This window comes from Anneissia japonica, unplaced genomic scaffold (genome assembly GCF_011630105.1).
Source record: "Anneissia japonica isolate Jap-2015-1 unplaced genomic scaffold, ASM1163010v1 scaffold7370_len818893_cov191, whole genome shotgun sequence".
NCBI classification, from domain to species: Eukaryota; Metazoa; Echinodermata; class Crinoidea; order Comatulida; family Comatulidae; genus Anneissia; species Anneissia japonica.
The window spans coordinates 581,538-594,752 of NW_022687459.1; the positions used below are offsets into that span (position 1 = coordinate 581,538).

At 36.5% G+C, this 13,215-nt stretch overlaps 1 protein-coding gene across 4 annotated transcripts in view; it reads right to left on the reverse strand.

Moving 5' to 3' along the window:
• The window catches only part of LOC117118853 (ankyrin repeat domain-containing protein 36C-like), a 22,369-nt gene continuing 9,154 nt past the window's right edge, over positions 1-13,215 (reverse strand). For all 4 annotated transcript variants that reach the window (XM_033263593.1, XM_033263583.1, XM_033263602.1 and 1 more), the window contains 5 exons: positions 9,761-9,869; positions 8,087-8,285; positions 7,265-7,356; positions 6,534-6,779; positions 1-6,098 (listed from right to left, as the gene is read on the reverse strand). In XM_033263593.1, the coding sequence (XP_033119484.1) occupies positions 1,008-6,098; positions 6,534-6,779; positions 7,265-7,356; positions 8,087-8,285; positions 9,761-9,869 (5,737 nt within the window). In that variant the 3' untranslated portion in view covers positions 1-1,007. The remainder of the gene's footprint in view (positions 6,099-6,533; positions 6,780-7,264; positions 7,357-8,086; positions 8,286-9,760; positions 9,870-13,215) is intronic.

A 13,215-nucleotide genomic window follows, 5' to 3' on the forward strand; every position in this document is an offset into this window, starting at 1 on the left:
ATGCACACTTTATACTCATCTGGATATAGGCTTGACAAATATAATCCCTAATTATAATTAAAAAAACTGTAAATCAATGTTGTTTAGAAATTGATAACTAATTTAGCATTTCTTGCTGAGAGCACAAGTTGACCCATCCAGCAGCTTTTTAAATAATAATAATTTTTGATATGAATAACATTTATTTTTATTTAATTTAATTATTAAATTATTCATTTATTCACATCAAAGTACATAACTGCCACTATCAGATGCAATAATTCTCTACACACTGAGTCACATAACAAGGCTTAAGGAGTAGAATTAGGCAGTTTTTGCCACACGACAGTCACCTTAACATTAATGGATGATGTCATAATTTATTCATCTTGTGTTGTGGACTACATTAATTTCAGTATTTTCAACCTGCTCAACATACGTTAGTTACGGGTTTGTGCATGCATATTTCGATTTGCTTACAAAACAGGTGGAGCTATCGCACTGCATGTTGGGTACTAATGTTAAAGTTAAGGTTAACGTCGTGCGGCGAAAAACTACCTATTATTGGGGGGGGGGTGTGACAGGGTTCAAACTTGGATCTTTGGTTTGGGAGTCAAAATCTTAACCACTAAATTGCAATTCCGCTACAATCAATAAAAATAATAGGAAACTTTGATGAAATCATTAAGAAGTAATCAGTACATGCAAGAACATTGAGTTCTCATTATCCAACACCCCAAGTTCTCATTATCATCTGAATTCTAGAATGCATTTGGGCCTGAATCTACAATGTGTAGAGAACATCGGAGGGTCATGGATGACTGAATCCATTCTAGGGTTATGTTGTTGTACAAATCAAAAGCTCCCTAGTAAACGGAATACAACTGTGCTTTATTAAATAATATAGTATCATCTGTCTATGATTTCACATATAATAGCATTTTTACACTTATTTCAAACAACAACACATAGATACAGTATATTACAAACATTCCAACTATTATCTTCTTTAACGTCAAAAACTTGTTTTATTTTTTCTGTTCAAGTCTGGAATGCCTTCCCTTCCCACCTTTTTTTAATGTTCTTGATCGCTTTCTAACATCACCTGCAGTAGCAGTCTCATCAATGAACAGTTGAGGCTCATCACTTTCATACTCATCATAAACTGTTCTTATTGAATATGGCTGGCTTCGTTGCGACTGATTTACCACCTGTGCAGACTTCTGCAAAAGCATGTACGCCATAGGAGTTGATGTTTCAGGAGTTGGCCTTAATGGAGGATGAACTAGACTGCTGCTAGCACCTTGACTAGCATGGGCAATGCAGGAAGCATCAGCACTAGTTTGCCTGCTAATACTTGAAATGGACATATCTAAAGGCTCTTCGGGTTTCTTTTTACAGCTGAGATCAATCGGTTGGTCTGGGTCTGAAGTCTGCAAAGTCGTATTATACAGCCTAGAGAGTTGTATAGATTGCATTTGAACCTGCTTTGAGTAGGGGTTGTAAGCTCTAGGACCTGGCATCGGTTGAGCTTGACTTGGAGTATTAGAGATTACATGAGTGTTTTTGAATACTGGAAATTCTCCACCTCTTCTCATAGGTTCCCGAACAATCATAGGTGGAAAACCTCTGATGGGCTGCAGAGGTGGTGTGTATTTGGATCCGTGGATGGTGGATGAGTTCGGGACAACTTGGTATGGTTGCTGGATCAGAACTGCGCCTGGTTGGTGAGTTGGTGGATCAGTAATTATAAACGTAGGTGTTGCGCCCTTGTGGACGTGATGTTGACCTTGAGGAGGGTATACGTGGTGAATTAATTGTGAGGGATTCGGAATGCTACCAAGCTGGTGAGGAACATTTAATGCTATATGTGGCAACACATTACTACTATGGGTGACTGTAGTAGAAAGGGGTGGATTTGATAAAATTAATGGTCTTGTGGAGTCAGGATGAGGAGGAAACTGGGAAACCACATGAGACCCTTGGGGAATAACATTAGGTACTTGTGCAACAATATGTGGCCCATTAGTGACAAAATGATGTCCTTGTCCTACAGCATGAGGTACCTGGGTAACCTGGGAAACCATGTGTGGTACCTGGGAAACAATATGGGCATCGCGTGATACAATATTAGGTACCTGGGAGCCCACACGAGGTACAGCATCTGTTACTTTGTAAGAAGGGTGAAGAGAATGAGAATATACAAAGCTGGTTGGTGTCACAAATGATGTTCTGGGAACTTTTTTCGACACATCAGACAGCATGAAAGGATTATTGCCAGATCTCATGGAACTTAAGTTGACAGAGTCAGACCCAGGAACTGATAATGCCCCCTTATAGTACACATCCTCCCTGGGCCCCCGTCGAGTAGAATGTACATTGTCCTGCCTAATTCTTTGTTGTCTATACGTCAGTGATTGTGGTTTTATTGATTCTTGTACAGTTGATGCTATAGTCAATCTTGGTGAAGTACTGCTGGCACGAGAGATTGGTACATCTAAATGAGCATGCTTTGTAGGTATCTCATGCTCAAAACTACTTGTTGACTTCGGTCGTTTCTTAGTTTCTTGTGGATAAACAATAACTGATACCCTTCGATTCTCAGTATCTGTTGCCTCAAGAGGGCCTGCTCTGTTTGTCAGTGAAGATGAACTTCTATCCCCAGGGTTTACCTCTAAAGAGCTTGTAGATGCAGGGAAATCTAAATTAGCATCTTTTGCAGGATTGGAACTTGCTACTACAGTTCGAGAATAATCTAATTTTGGTGAAATTGAGTCTCTTTGTTGTCTACATTCTTCAGTTTGCTTCAGCTTTAGAGCTGTCAACAACTGAGGCTGAGGATCTCCTAAAGACAGCAATGCTTGTGCTGTTGACAAGGTGGACTGTGGTTGTGATGTAGAGTTAGTTGTCATACTGGTAGCAATATTTGGTGTCTCTCTGACATCTAAACGGTTTTCATCTGAGGTATATTCAGTTGTTTTATAAGATGGTCTGACATCTTCTACTTGATCGTCACCCTGCATGACTTTTGAGACTAGTGTGCCGATACTTACAGTATCGACTGCAGTTTTAATCAAATTATCAGTCCCTGATTTTGACAACGAGTCCTCCATTGATTTGTCAAAATCTGTTCTATATTCAACAGGGATTTTTCTCTTTTTTGGAATAATCAGATCTTTTTTAGTATTACCTTGTTTGGATATTGAAGAAACTGCCTGCTCTTCACTAAGTGGATCTTTCCCTGTTTTTTGTTTCTTATTTATTTCTTCAGCACAAATATAATTTTCTCTTCCTGAAGGTGACTTTCGTTTTCTTGTTTCATTTGCTACATTGTCTTTTGAATAACTTGATTCACCTCGCTCTGTAGTATCAAGCAGTTTTGGTGATCCCTCATTTGATAATTCTAATACAGCATTGTTTGTTTCAGAAATTCTATCACAATTTGGTGTGCTGTCTTCAGATGTTTTTACAGATACAATTGTTGTCGACACTTGTTGATCATCATGTGCTCCTAATCCTATAGTTGTGGTCTCTGATGATGATGAGATGTCCATATTATTTGTTGTATCACAAGGATTAGTTGATTCTACATCAACTTCTTGCTGTGTAACAACTATCTCTGGTATTACTCCAAAATTTAATGATGTGCTTTGTTTTAAGCCGTCAACATTATCAATACTTGATGCATCACTGCAAGCATTCACTGATATTTCTCCATCTGCACTGATACATTCTGAAGAAGGTAAATCTTGCCTCCCACACTGCAAATTAGACACTGTTCCTGATTTTGATACATCATCAATTTCATTTTGTTTTGGAATTAAGGTCTGAGTAATTCCTTCTCTCTCTGATGGAACTGTTTCATTAGATACTGATTTCTCTCCTTCATGTAAAACTACATCATCATCAACATCGAGTGAAACTGCCTGTATATCAACAGGATTCAAAGATGATGTATTCTTTAAGTCATCACTTAATGTCTGTTTTTCATTTGTTGAAACTTGTTCATCCAGACATTCTGCAATCTGTGTTTCATCAGCAAGTGATTGTTCAGGAACACAGTGGTCCTTGTTAGTTGGACACGCATCTTCACTCCTTTGCTCATTTGAATTATCAGAGAGTTGTATAGGTATGTCAGAAGATAAAACTGAATCCTCAACTTCTGTTTGTAAAACAGGATTGCAGAATCCTTCCTTTTCTTTAGAGGTGTCCTCAACACAACTTTTCTGTACTTCATTAGAAATATCACATTTGTCAACATCATATACAACTTTGTCAGTTTCATCAGTATTAACAGTAGATTTCTCTGCAATAGAAACTTTCTTATCACAAAATTGAGGAAAATGTTCATCAGGAGTTAGATTACCTGAACCTCCAGCTATTTGTCCAGTTTCTTCTGATTCAACAGGGAGAAGAATCTTTGTTTTGCTAGTAATATGCTTCCGTAATTTTTCCTGAATTTCTTGATGCCTGGATGACACATTACCAGACATTTCCTCATTTTCAATTGGAGATGTAATATCTGATACGTTTTCATATTGTACTCCTTTATTCAATTTTGAAGATTCAAGATCAATGGTATTGGGTTCTAGATCAGTTTTATGAATGACAATGTCTTCCTTGACATCAATAACAAAAGAGGTGCAATGGTTTTCAATCTCAGATCTGTGGCCACCAGAAGGCACCACCACTTTTTCTTTACAAGATGACAGTTTTTCATCTGGAGTCATGACATTCTCTGTTTTATCTGAAATTACCTTGTCTATGCCGTCATTGTTCTTTTCCTCAGTCTCTAACCTTGTGTCAGGCTGTAAACAATCAACTTCATTTTTTGAAATTTTCTTACAATCTTTTTCTTCATCTTTCTCTAGACTAGAAATATCAGTAACAGAATTACTTTTTGAATCTGATAAACATGAAGATATGCTTTTCTCATTGTTCTGTTCAACAGTGCTATTTTTCGTTTCAGAGTAAATGTTTGAAGCTTCTGCTTTGAAAGCAGAAGTTTCAACTTTTGAAGGTTCTTCACTTTTACATAACATATCTGAATGGTCCAGGTTATCTCTATATATTTCAGAGTTTTTTTCAGTAATATTCAAACTTGTTTTACTATCAATTTCTTGTGTCTCTTCAGATTTTATTTCATCAAGTTTGTCCAAGTTATCTACTTCTGTTAAAAGCCCATCAGCATGGTTTCCTTCTTTGCAATCAACTTTGGATATAATCTCCTCATTTACAAGTTCTTTTAGTAAAGCAGAATTTGCTTCCATTTTCGATGCACCAGATAAATCTTCAGTTGCAGAGGTAGGAATTGATAGAATTTTCTCGTTAGCTTTTGATTCTGGTGATTCTAGATCTCCATCAGTATTACAGATCGCTTTCTTAGCAGTAGGTTCCTCTGATGGATCGCTAGAGTTTACACTACCAGGCTTGTCAGCATCTTGGGACACAATATTGGTTGATTGAATTTCTACACAATTCTTCTCCATTTCATGCTCATTTTTTTTCGAAATAACAGGAAAAAATTTAGAATTTGATTTAGAAAGAATTGCAGCAGCAGTATGTCCAACAGCATTTAATAGTTCCAAAGGTCCATGTGGTTCCTTGAGTAAAACAGTTACTGGTATTGATTTGGAAGCTTTAAGAGCTGATGTCACTTGACTTACAACTGCAGATATAGTTTCTTTGGATGCAGTGGCATACTCAGTGTATCCCATAACAGGAGATTGTTGGATAGGTTTGCTAGAGCTTTGTGGTTTTGGTGGAGCTCTCAGGAGATGTGCAATTTGATCCTGGCTGATATGAGATGTTGATGGTGCAACACTGGAAGATACTGACTTTGCTGGTTTTAGAACAATCTGTGTGTTTGGTGGTGTTAAAATATGGGTTGCAACTGCTGAATGGGAGTTCGATGAAGACTTTGTTGTTACACTACTATTTTGCTTTGTAAAAGGGTTGAAGACCTTTTCACTGGGACTGATGATCGTTAATGGCCAGCCACTCCTCTGAGACTGTGAGGTAACTTTTGGTTGTGCAGGTGGTCTTATATTAACAGATGGTCTTGAGGTTGAAGTTGGTGATCGAGGGCGGTAATCCTTCCCATGTAACAAATTAGAAATCTGTAGGATATATAAATGTAGTTATCTATAGTATTTGGATTTAAAAATTGGGGAAAATTTCCATCTCTTGTTCATATTATAAATATGTATGAATATGTACACATACACCCTACTTAGTGATACACTAGCTTGATCTCAAAGTCAGAAAGACAACCTTAATGTAATGTAAAAGTATTACTGTACATTTAAATAAATGAATGGATAAGTAAACCATTTGAAAGTTATATATTATTATCTACATTTATATATTGTGTATATAGTTTGTTGCTATTATCAATATTGTTATTTAACTGATATGATAAAATTGAAAATAAATGCTGCTAATAACTGCAGCTGAAAAACATAATACTGAATTCGGGAATGAACATGAAAAATAACATTTCTAGTGGGTAAAGAAAACGAAAGAAATTTAAAAAAAAATAGCATATAACTTACAACTTTATTTGTGGTAATCATAGCAGCGGACTCTCTGTGTGAGTTCCTCATACTCATGTCGGCCCCAGATTGCATCAATCTACGCACAATCTCTGTATAGCCACGCCCACTAGCAATGTGCAGAGCAGTGTTTCCAGAGTAGGACTGACAATTGATGTCAGGCCCAGCTATTAACAAAATTTCAATAATTTCTTCAACATCTCTTGCAGTAGCATGAAAAAGTGCTGTCCAGCCATTTTTTGTATCCTAAAGAAAATAATTTCATTATGAATATATATTTCATTAAACTCCAAGAGGGTGTTAAAACAAACCATTTTTACTTTTGGATTTAATCATAAATGTTCAATTAAACCATGATTTACCAAATCAACTTTACTTCTTTCTGCTACAACAAATAAAGAACAAAGCAAAATGCTATTATAAAAAATAAAAAAAACACAAGTAATTTTATTGATCAAATCAAGATAATTTTCAAGATCAAAGGCGAAACATTTTTTATCTAAGTCTGAGGATTGCTAATCCAGATTCACCAGTTTGACGCAGAACCAATCTCTGTCCACATCAAATTTTCTGTGACAAAAATTAGTGATTTGTGCATCTATGAATATTATGATGTCACATACCACATCCATATAAGGGCAAATCAGAGGTATTAGTCACATAAAATTTAGTGTTTTGACAAAGGTTAGGTCGACACCAGTATTTGTCAGAATTTGAAACGATCTTCTTACCTTACAGTCAATGTAGTTTGGAGTGCTACGTACAAGCATCCTGACAATCTCAGCATCTCCATGTATGACTGCCAAATGCAGAGGTATGTATCCTAAAATACAATTTGTAAAAATCAGTTAACACGTTGGTGTGGGGAGGGGGCACCATTCAAACATATACCAACCCATGCAAAAGGCAGACGAGATAAATCGCAATGCTAATATTTCAAAAAAGTATGTTTGTACACAGAAACTTGTTTTGGCACACAGAAAGGAACCTTAAAAAATGGTCTGGCAGTCAACGTGTTAAGAATACAGATAAAGAGATTACAGTACATTAGGAATAAAAATAGAAGGAGGCAGCTGGAAAGGAGGAGGAAGGCATACACAAAGTGCGGAAGGACAAGACATAAGAAAACAGAGATAAGTTGATTATTAAAATAATAATAAATAGGCAATTAGCAATTCATGCATATCCACAACTGGATTAGGCAGGCACCAAACACTGTGAAGTAAGGGCAGAGGAAAGGATGGCAGGTAGATGACTTACAGACTTACAAACTTGAAAATACTATCACTAAAGCCGAACTTTGACTGCTTAGTATGACAGTCCAACTCCACCCTTGTGAGCGCTATATGACGTGAAACTGTCCGTTGATTGTCAGTGTCAGTCTGAATGAATCATCATTAAAAACTATCCCTTATGCATGCATCCTGGCATTGCGTTCTGTATAGAATGCTGTCAGTCGTTGTGAGTGCCCGGCTTAAAGGTAACGCTGTTGGCGGTAATGTCCCACGCTGCAATGTCATGGTAGATAGTCAGTAATTTTCCTTTGCACTCACCTTCAAAATTTTTCACGTTAAGTTGAGGTGTACAACTACTCTGCAGTAAGACATACATGATTGGAGCACACTTGTGTATGCATGCAAGATGCATAGATGTGTTACCATGACGATCACAGATATTTGGATCAGCCCCAGCTTGGATGAGGTCACCAACCAAATCTGGTTGCTTAGTGATGATTGCTAGGTGGAGCGGTGTCTAAAAAGTTTTTTTAAATATATAAATCAAACAAAAACTAAAACAAACATCAGTTCATTTGATTTTTATAAGTTAAAAAGCCTGTTTTCCAGTAGGCGCATTTATTCGTGCCAAAGGACATCACAGGGTTGTATCCAGATATGTCCAAAAGGGAGGGGGGGGGGAAGGGCGAAATTGGAGCCGATTAAGAAATTTTTGTTTTCTAGACACCCAAAAGCTCTGATTGGTAGTTGGTGGTGCATTTTTTTGCTTCGCAAAAAGTAAAAAGAGTTTGAACTACTGATTTCGCTGAAGTGAAAAACTCCAATAGAAATGTGAATGTGCATGCGCATGAACAGACGTTTTTGATTCACCTAGTGGAAAAGAGGCTAAAGACTTCCTTCCATTGGAGTACCTTCCTTCCATTTTAGTACCTTTGTGTCTAATTGGGTAGTGCACCAGGAGGTAATCCACACTTTTCCGTAGAGAGTACTGTGTTTAACATGCACAAAGACGATTTCACACAGGACCAACGGCTCATTAAAGCGCATCAAAAAGACAGTGCACTATTTAAACTTGCATTTCAATCCTCCAGCTACAGTGATCCCAAGGAGATCTGTTTAAACAAGCATCCAATTTTGTTTTGCTGCTTATGGGAATACCAATCGACACCGAGTTCCGTGAGACAAATACGTAATAATAAAGGGGTAAAACCTTGAATTGAAGCCCAGTGGGCTTAATCTCGAGTTGAAGTCCATCTCAAAATTGAAGCCCTCTCTTTAGTTTGCAAAATTAGCGTCGAAAAGAAGCCTATGAACTTCTTTTCAAGATAGCATAGGCTTCTTTTCGAGATAGTACAGTACATACACTGTACGTGAATTTCAGAAAACAAAGTAAATTGAATACAGTTTATACAATAGTTTAGGGGATTTAATACCAGTTAAATACACTCCATGATACAGACAGTTACAGTGGCCTTTCTTTATTGCTTTATAGTACAAATTCACAACATTTACAGCATTCATTTTGAAAAGAACCCCCCCCCCAAAAAAAACCCCTTTGCTTTGCAGAAGTAGTCTTGAAAAGAAGCCTATCCAACGTTCGCAAACAAAAGAAGCCCAGGTCTTCATTTCAAGGTTTTACAGTACAGTAGTAAAAACATGCACATTTAATGATTTTGTGGGAGATGGGGTGTTGCGGGAGGCCATCCCAATTTCCGGCAGACTCCCACAACTTGGGGGTGCCGAAACACTAGAAGAACAGCAGATCAAGTTGAATCAGAGACCAATGCTATGTAAAAGATTTCCATGTTTCAGCACCTAATATTGACTACTACCAGTTTCATGGCAGATTTAGGATTTATGTCAGGTAGGACCTAAGTGGTTTGACAGCTATTTAATATACATAGCATATAATACTTAGTAATGAAATGACTGTTTATGCTCCGAGGAGGGGAGGTACAGTAGGAAGGGGTGGTGGGGCATGTCATTACATACCTGATGAAGGTTATTAATGGGATCCACAGATTGGCCAGCCATTGATATCAGGTATAACAACTGATGCACCATATTTACTTCACACTGAGAGACAGCAATATGCAATGGTCTGCAAAATAAAAACAAATATGAAAAAAAATAACATTAATATAATGAAGCATAAACAAAGTGTTTAAAAGTGTTATTTGGTCATAACATGTGTTATTTGTTGATAATATGGTGGCTGATGAAACAATTACAATGCTGAATATGTAATTACTGGAAGTATGCCTATTACATTATATTTAATCATTTGGCATCACTGTCCGGGAGAGCCAAAAGCAGGAAACAGACTGTTGCCGGAAGGACTTGCGACACCCTGATCACATGATATTTGTTATAAAATTATTTTAAAATTACAGGGTGTTACATTTTATATTGGTTCAAGAATTTCAATGATTTTTCAAAGGTGAAGATCATACCATTAAAATAGCTTTTTTATATTTTTCTTTTAAAAACGGCTTTAAAAAAAACTGGACAATTTTGGGCCATTAAGCTATTCTCAGATGGTCTTGAACCCAATTGCCCAAATGTCTTCTTTTCTCAAAAGTATTCCTTTGTTTTTTTTGGTCAACAAGATTCTCTGTCCACACAGATCAAATTGTATGTGACAAATAACTGTGGTATGCCCATATTTGGATGTAATATGACATCATCATGCCCATATATGGGCACAGCACACAAATTTGTCACATAGTGTGTACAAAGCTTTAGGAAGCAGAGCTAGTATAGTATGGGAATTTATTCCAGGAAACAATCAAAGAAAAGTATGAACATAAAATGTTCTATAAATATACAAGAGCAAGTACAGGCATGCGCAGCCAGAGTGGCAGAATTTTCCAATTGCCCTGTCTAACCTGAGCATGACTTTAAAGCTTAGGTAAGGCGAGATGTTTTTATTCCTTGTTTAGCGAACTTATTTTCTTAAAGATCGTAAGGGGAGGGCAGGAAAAAAAATCTTTTAAGGAAAATGATTTTGACAAAACCATCTAGGTGAACAAGAGAATAAACATTAATTTCATTTAAATTATTAGTAATGAGATTGATAAATGCTTAAAATTTACATAAGGAAGAAATTTTGGATTTTTGGAGATTTCAGGGGAGAGCGGAGGACGTAATTCAATTAAATATAAAAGATTTTTTTTTTTTAATGAAATTTAAATTTTTTTTTAGGTGAATGGTGTGCTAACTGGCCAAATACAAAAGTTAATTTTTATTCAAAAATCACCATTTTTGGCGGTCGGAGGTTTCTCTAAACAAGGTATAAAAAAGTCTCGCCTAAATAGCCAAAGTGGAAGCGGCTTGGTGCAGTGGAAATGGTTTGGTTTCCTGCCCCTTACTGTGCATTTCACTTGTGTCTATGAGCAAGGCACAAAATAAAATTTTGTTTTCTTATGGAGCAAATAGTTTTGCCAAAAACACCCACACGGAGGAGAAAATAAAAATTAAATTTTATTGGTGAATGTAAAATGGGATGATTAAATGCTTCAATTAGGAAGAAATATACACATCTTAGCTTTGAGGATCTTAAGGCAGTGGAGGGCATACTAAAAATAAAGAAAAACTTTTATTTTTCTTCTGAAATTTCCATTTTTTTGTGTGCTAATTAGCCAAAAATAAAATTTTATTTTTATTTGAAATCATCAATATTTGCGTTCGGCGGGTTCGCTAACCCTGGTATAAAACAAAGTCTCGTCTAAGCTCCAGCTCTGTATGAACCCTGTGGCAAATTCCGGAAAGCGCGAGACATTGGAAATTCTGCAACACCCCCACCCCCCAGGGTTATGTGGCTCGATTTTTGGGCTGACTCCTTCTTGTACTTTCACAGGTCTTTTGGAAATCCAAATTTTAAAATTAAAACACATTATTTTACTGCAGTTTAGTACAGTTAAGGTTTGCACACTTACCAAGAAGTTACTAGCCTATATATAGGCAGTTAAATGTTAAAGCAATCAAAGAGGTTAGTAGAAGTGAGGTCCCATGCAGGTATTTTTCTCTACTTCTATTAACTGTTTTAACAGAACCCTTATGAATATTTAAGCCAAAATATTATGGGAAATATATAAGATAAGATCAAGAAAATTTAAAATAAGTACAAAATTCTATGGCATACATTTCTAGATCACGGTTCTCAGTCTTTGAACATACTACAGTTAAATTTGCCGAATCGTCGAGTCGAAACTAAAAATCCATTGAAATATTGTCCGACTTAGATAAAATTTGACTTACAGATTGTTAAATAATGGAATACACAACAATTTGCCATTTAAAATTAAGATCGACTTAGAAATTATTCGACTTAGGCAAAGTCGACTTAGGCAAGTTTAACTGTATTTATTTTTAAAAATTTCAATGGGCCTGACCCAGCACCCCTACCCCCTCCCCTTGGAACCACCTAAGCAGATATACCTATGTTATACTATAGATTAAAACATATTTGTTTTGTACATTGCTTGTGTTGTCAACTGTTATAATAAATCCAATGAATCGATGAACACCTAAGAGAATTGTTTGTTATTCACTAGCTTTCACTCCCTGGATGAGCCAACAATATTATCTCACTATCGCATTGTTCACAATTGTGTTTGCATTGCCAACACTTCCTGTACTAGCGGCACTCAAGACATCTCCAAATATCCATACACTATAAAAAAAGTGGATTTCTAAAATATCTTCCCTGATAATGAGTAACCATAAATGACAAATCAAATCAAAATTTAAATTTAAATCAAATGACAAATTTAAGATTAGTTCGAACATGATACCACTAGGTGGAAATGGTATGTTATTATATTTATGTTTATTCATGATAATTTTATATTTATTCATAAAGTTATGCATATTCAAATAACATTATACTCTCATCATTCCTGATGACCTCCATTTAATTTCTCATTAGATTTGTATTTATGAAACCCAACACTTGAAGCCTACGAACATGAGCGTGGTTGCTGCATTTCATGAAACTACGGTTTGCCCAAGCATAAGATTAAAGCCTGGTTCTCACAAGAGCCCTAGTATCCGGATCGGGAGCTAACCGTTAGCGCTAACTGTTAGCACCTGCGTGAGAACGCCCGATCGGTACCGCTAAGGGTTAGCAAGCGCTATCGGTTAGCAAGTTGAGTGCATTTTTATCATCAACCAATCACATGTACGCATTTACAATTTCAAGTTTCTTATTGGCCAGTGATTCGATCATATTTTTGGTGTCCGGATCGGGATTTTCTCGTATGGACGCACGGCAGCAGGATCTGGCAGGATCTGGATCCTGCTAACCGTTAGCAGCCGTGTGAGAACATAGCCATTATGACGATATTCCATAAAGTGCACTAGAATATTTCAATACCAAATGAATAATTAAAATAATTTTAATGTAATTAAACTACTCTATAATGCTCAAATAAAAATAATTAAAA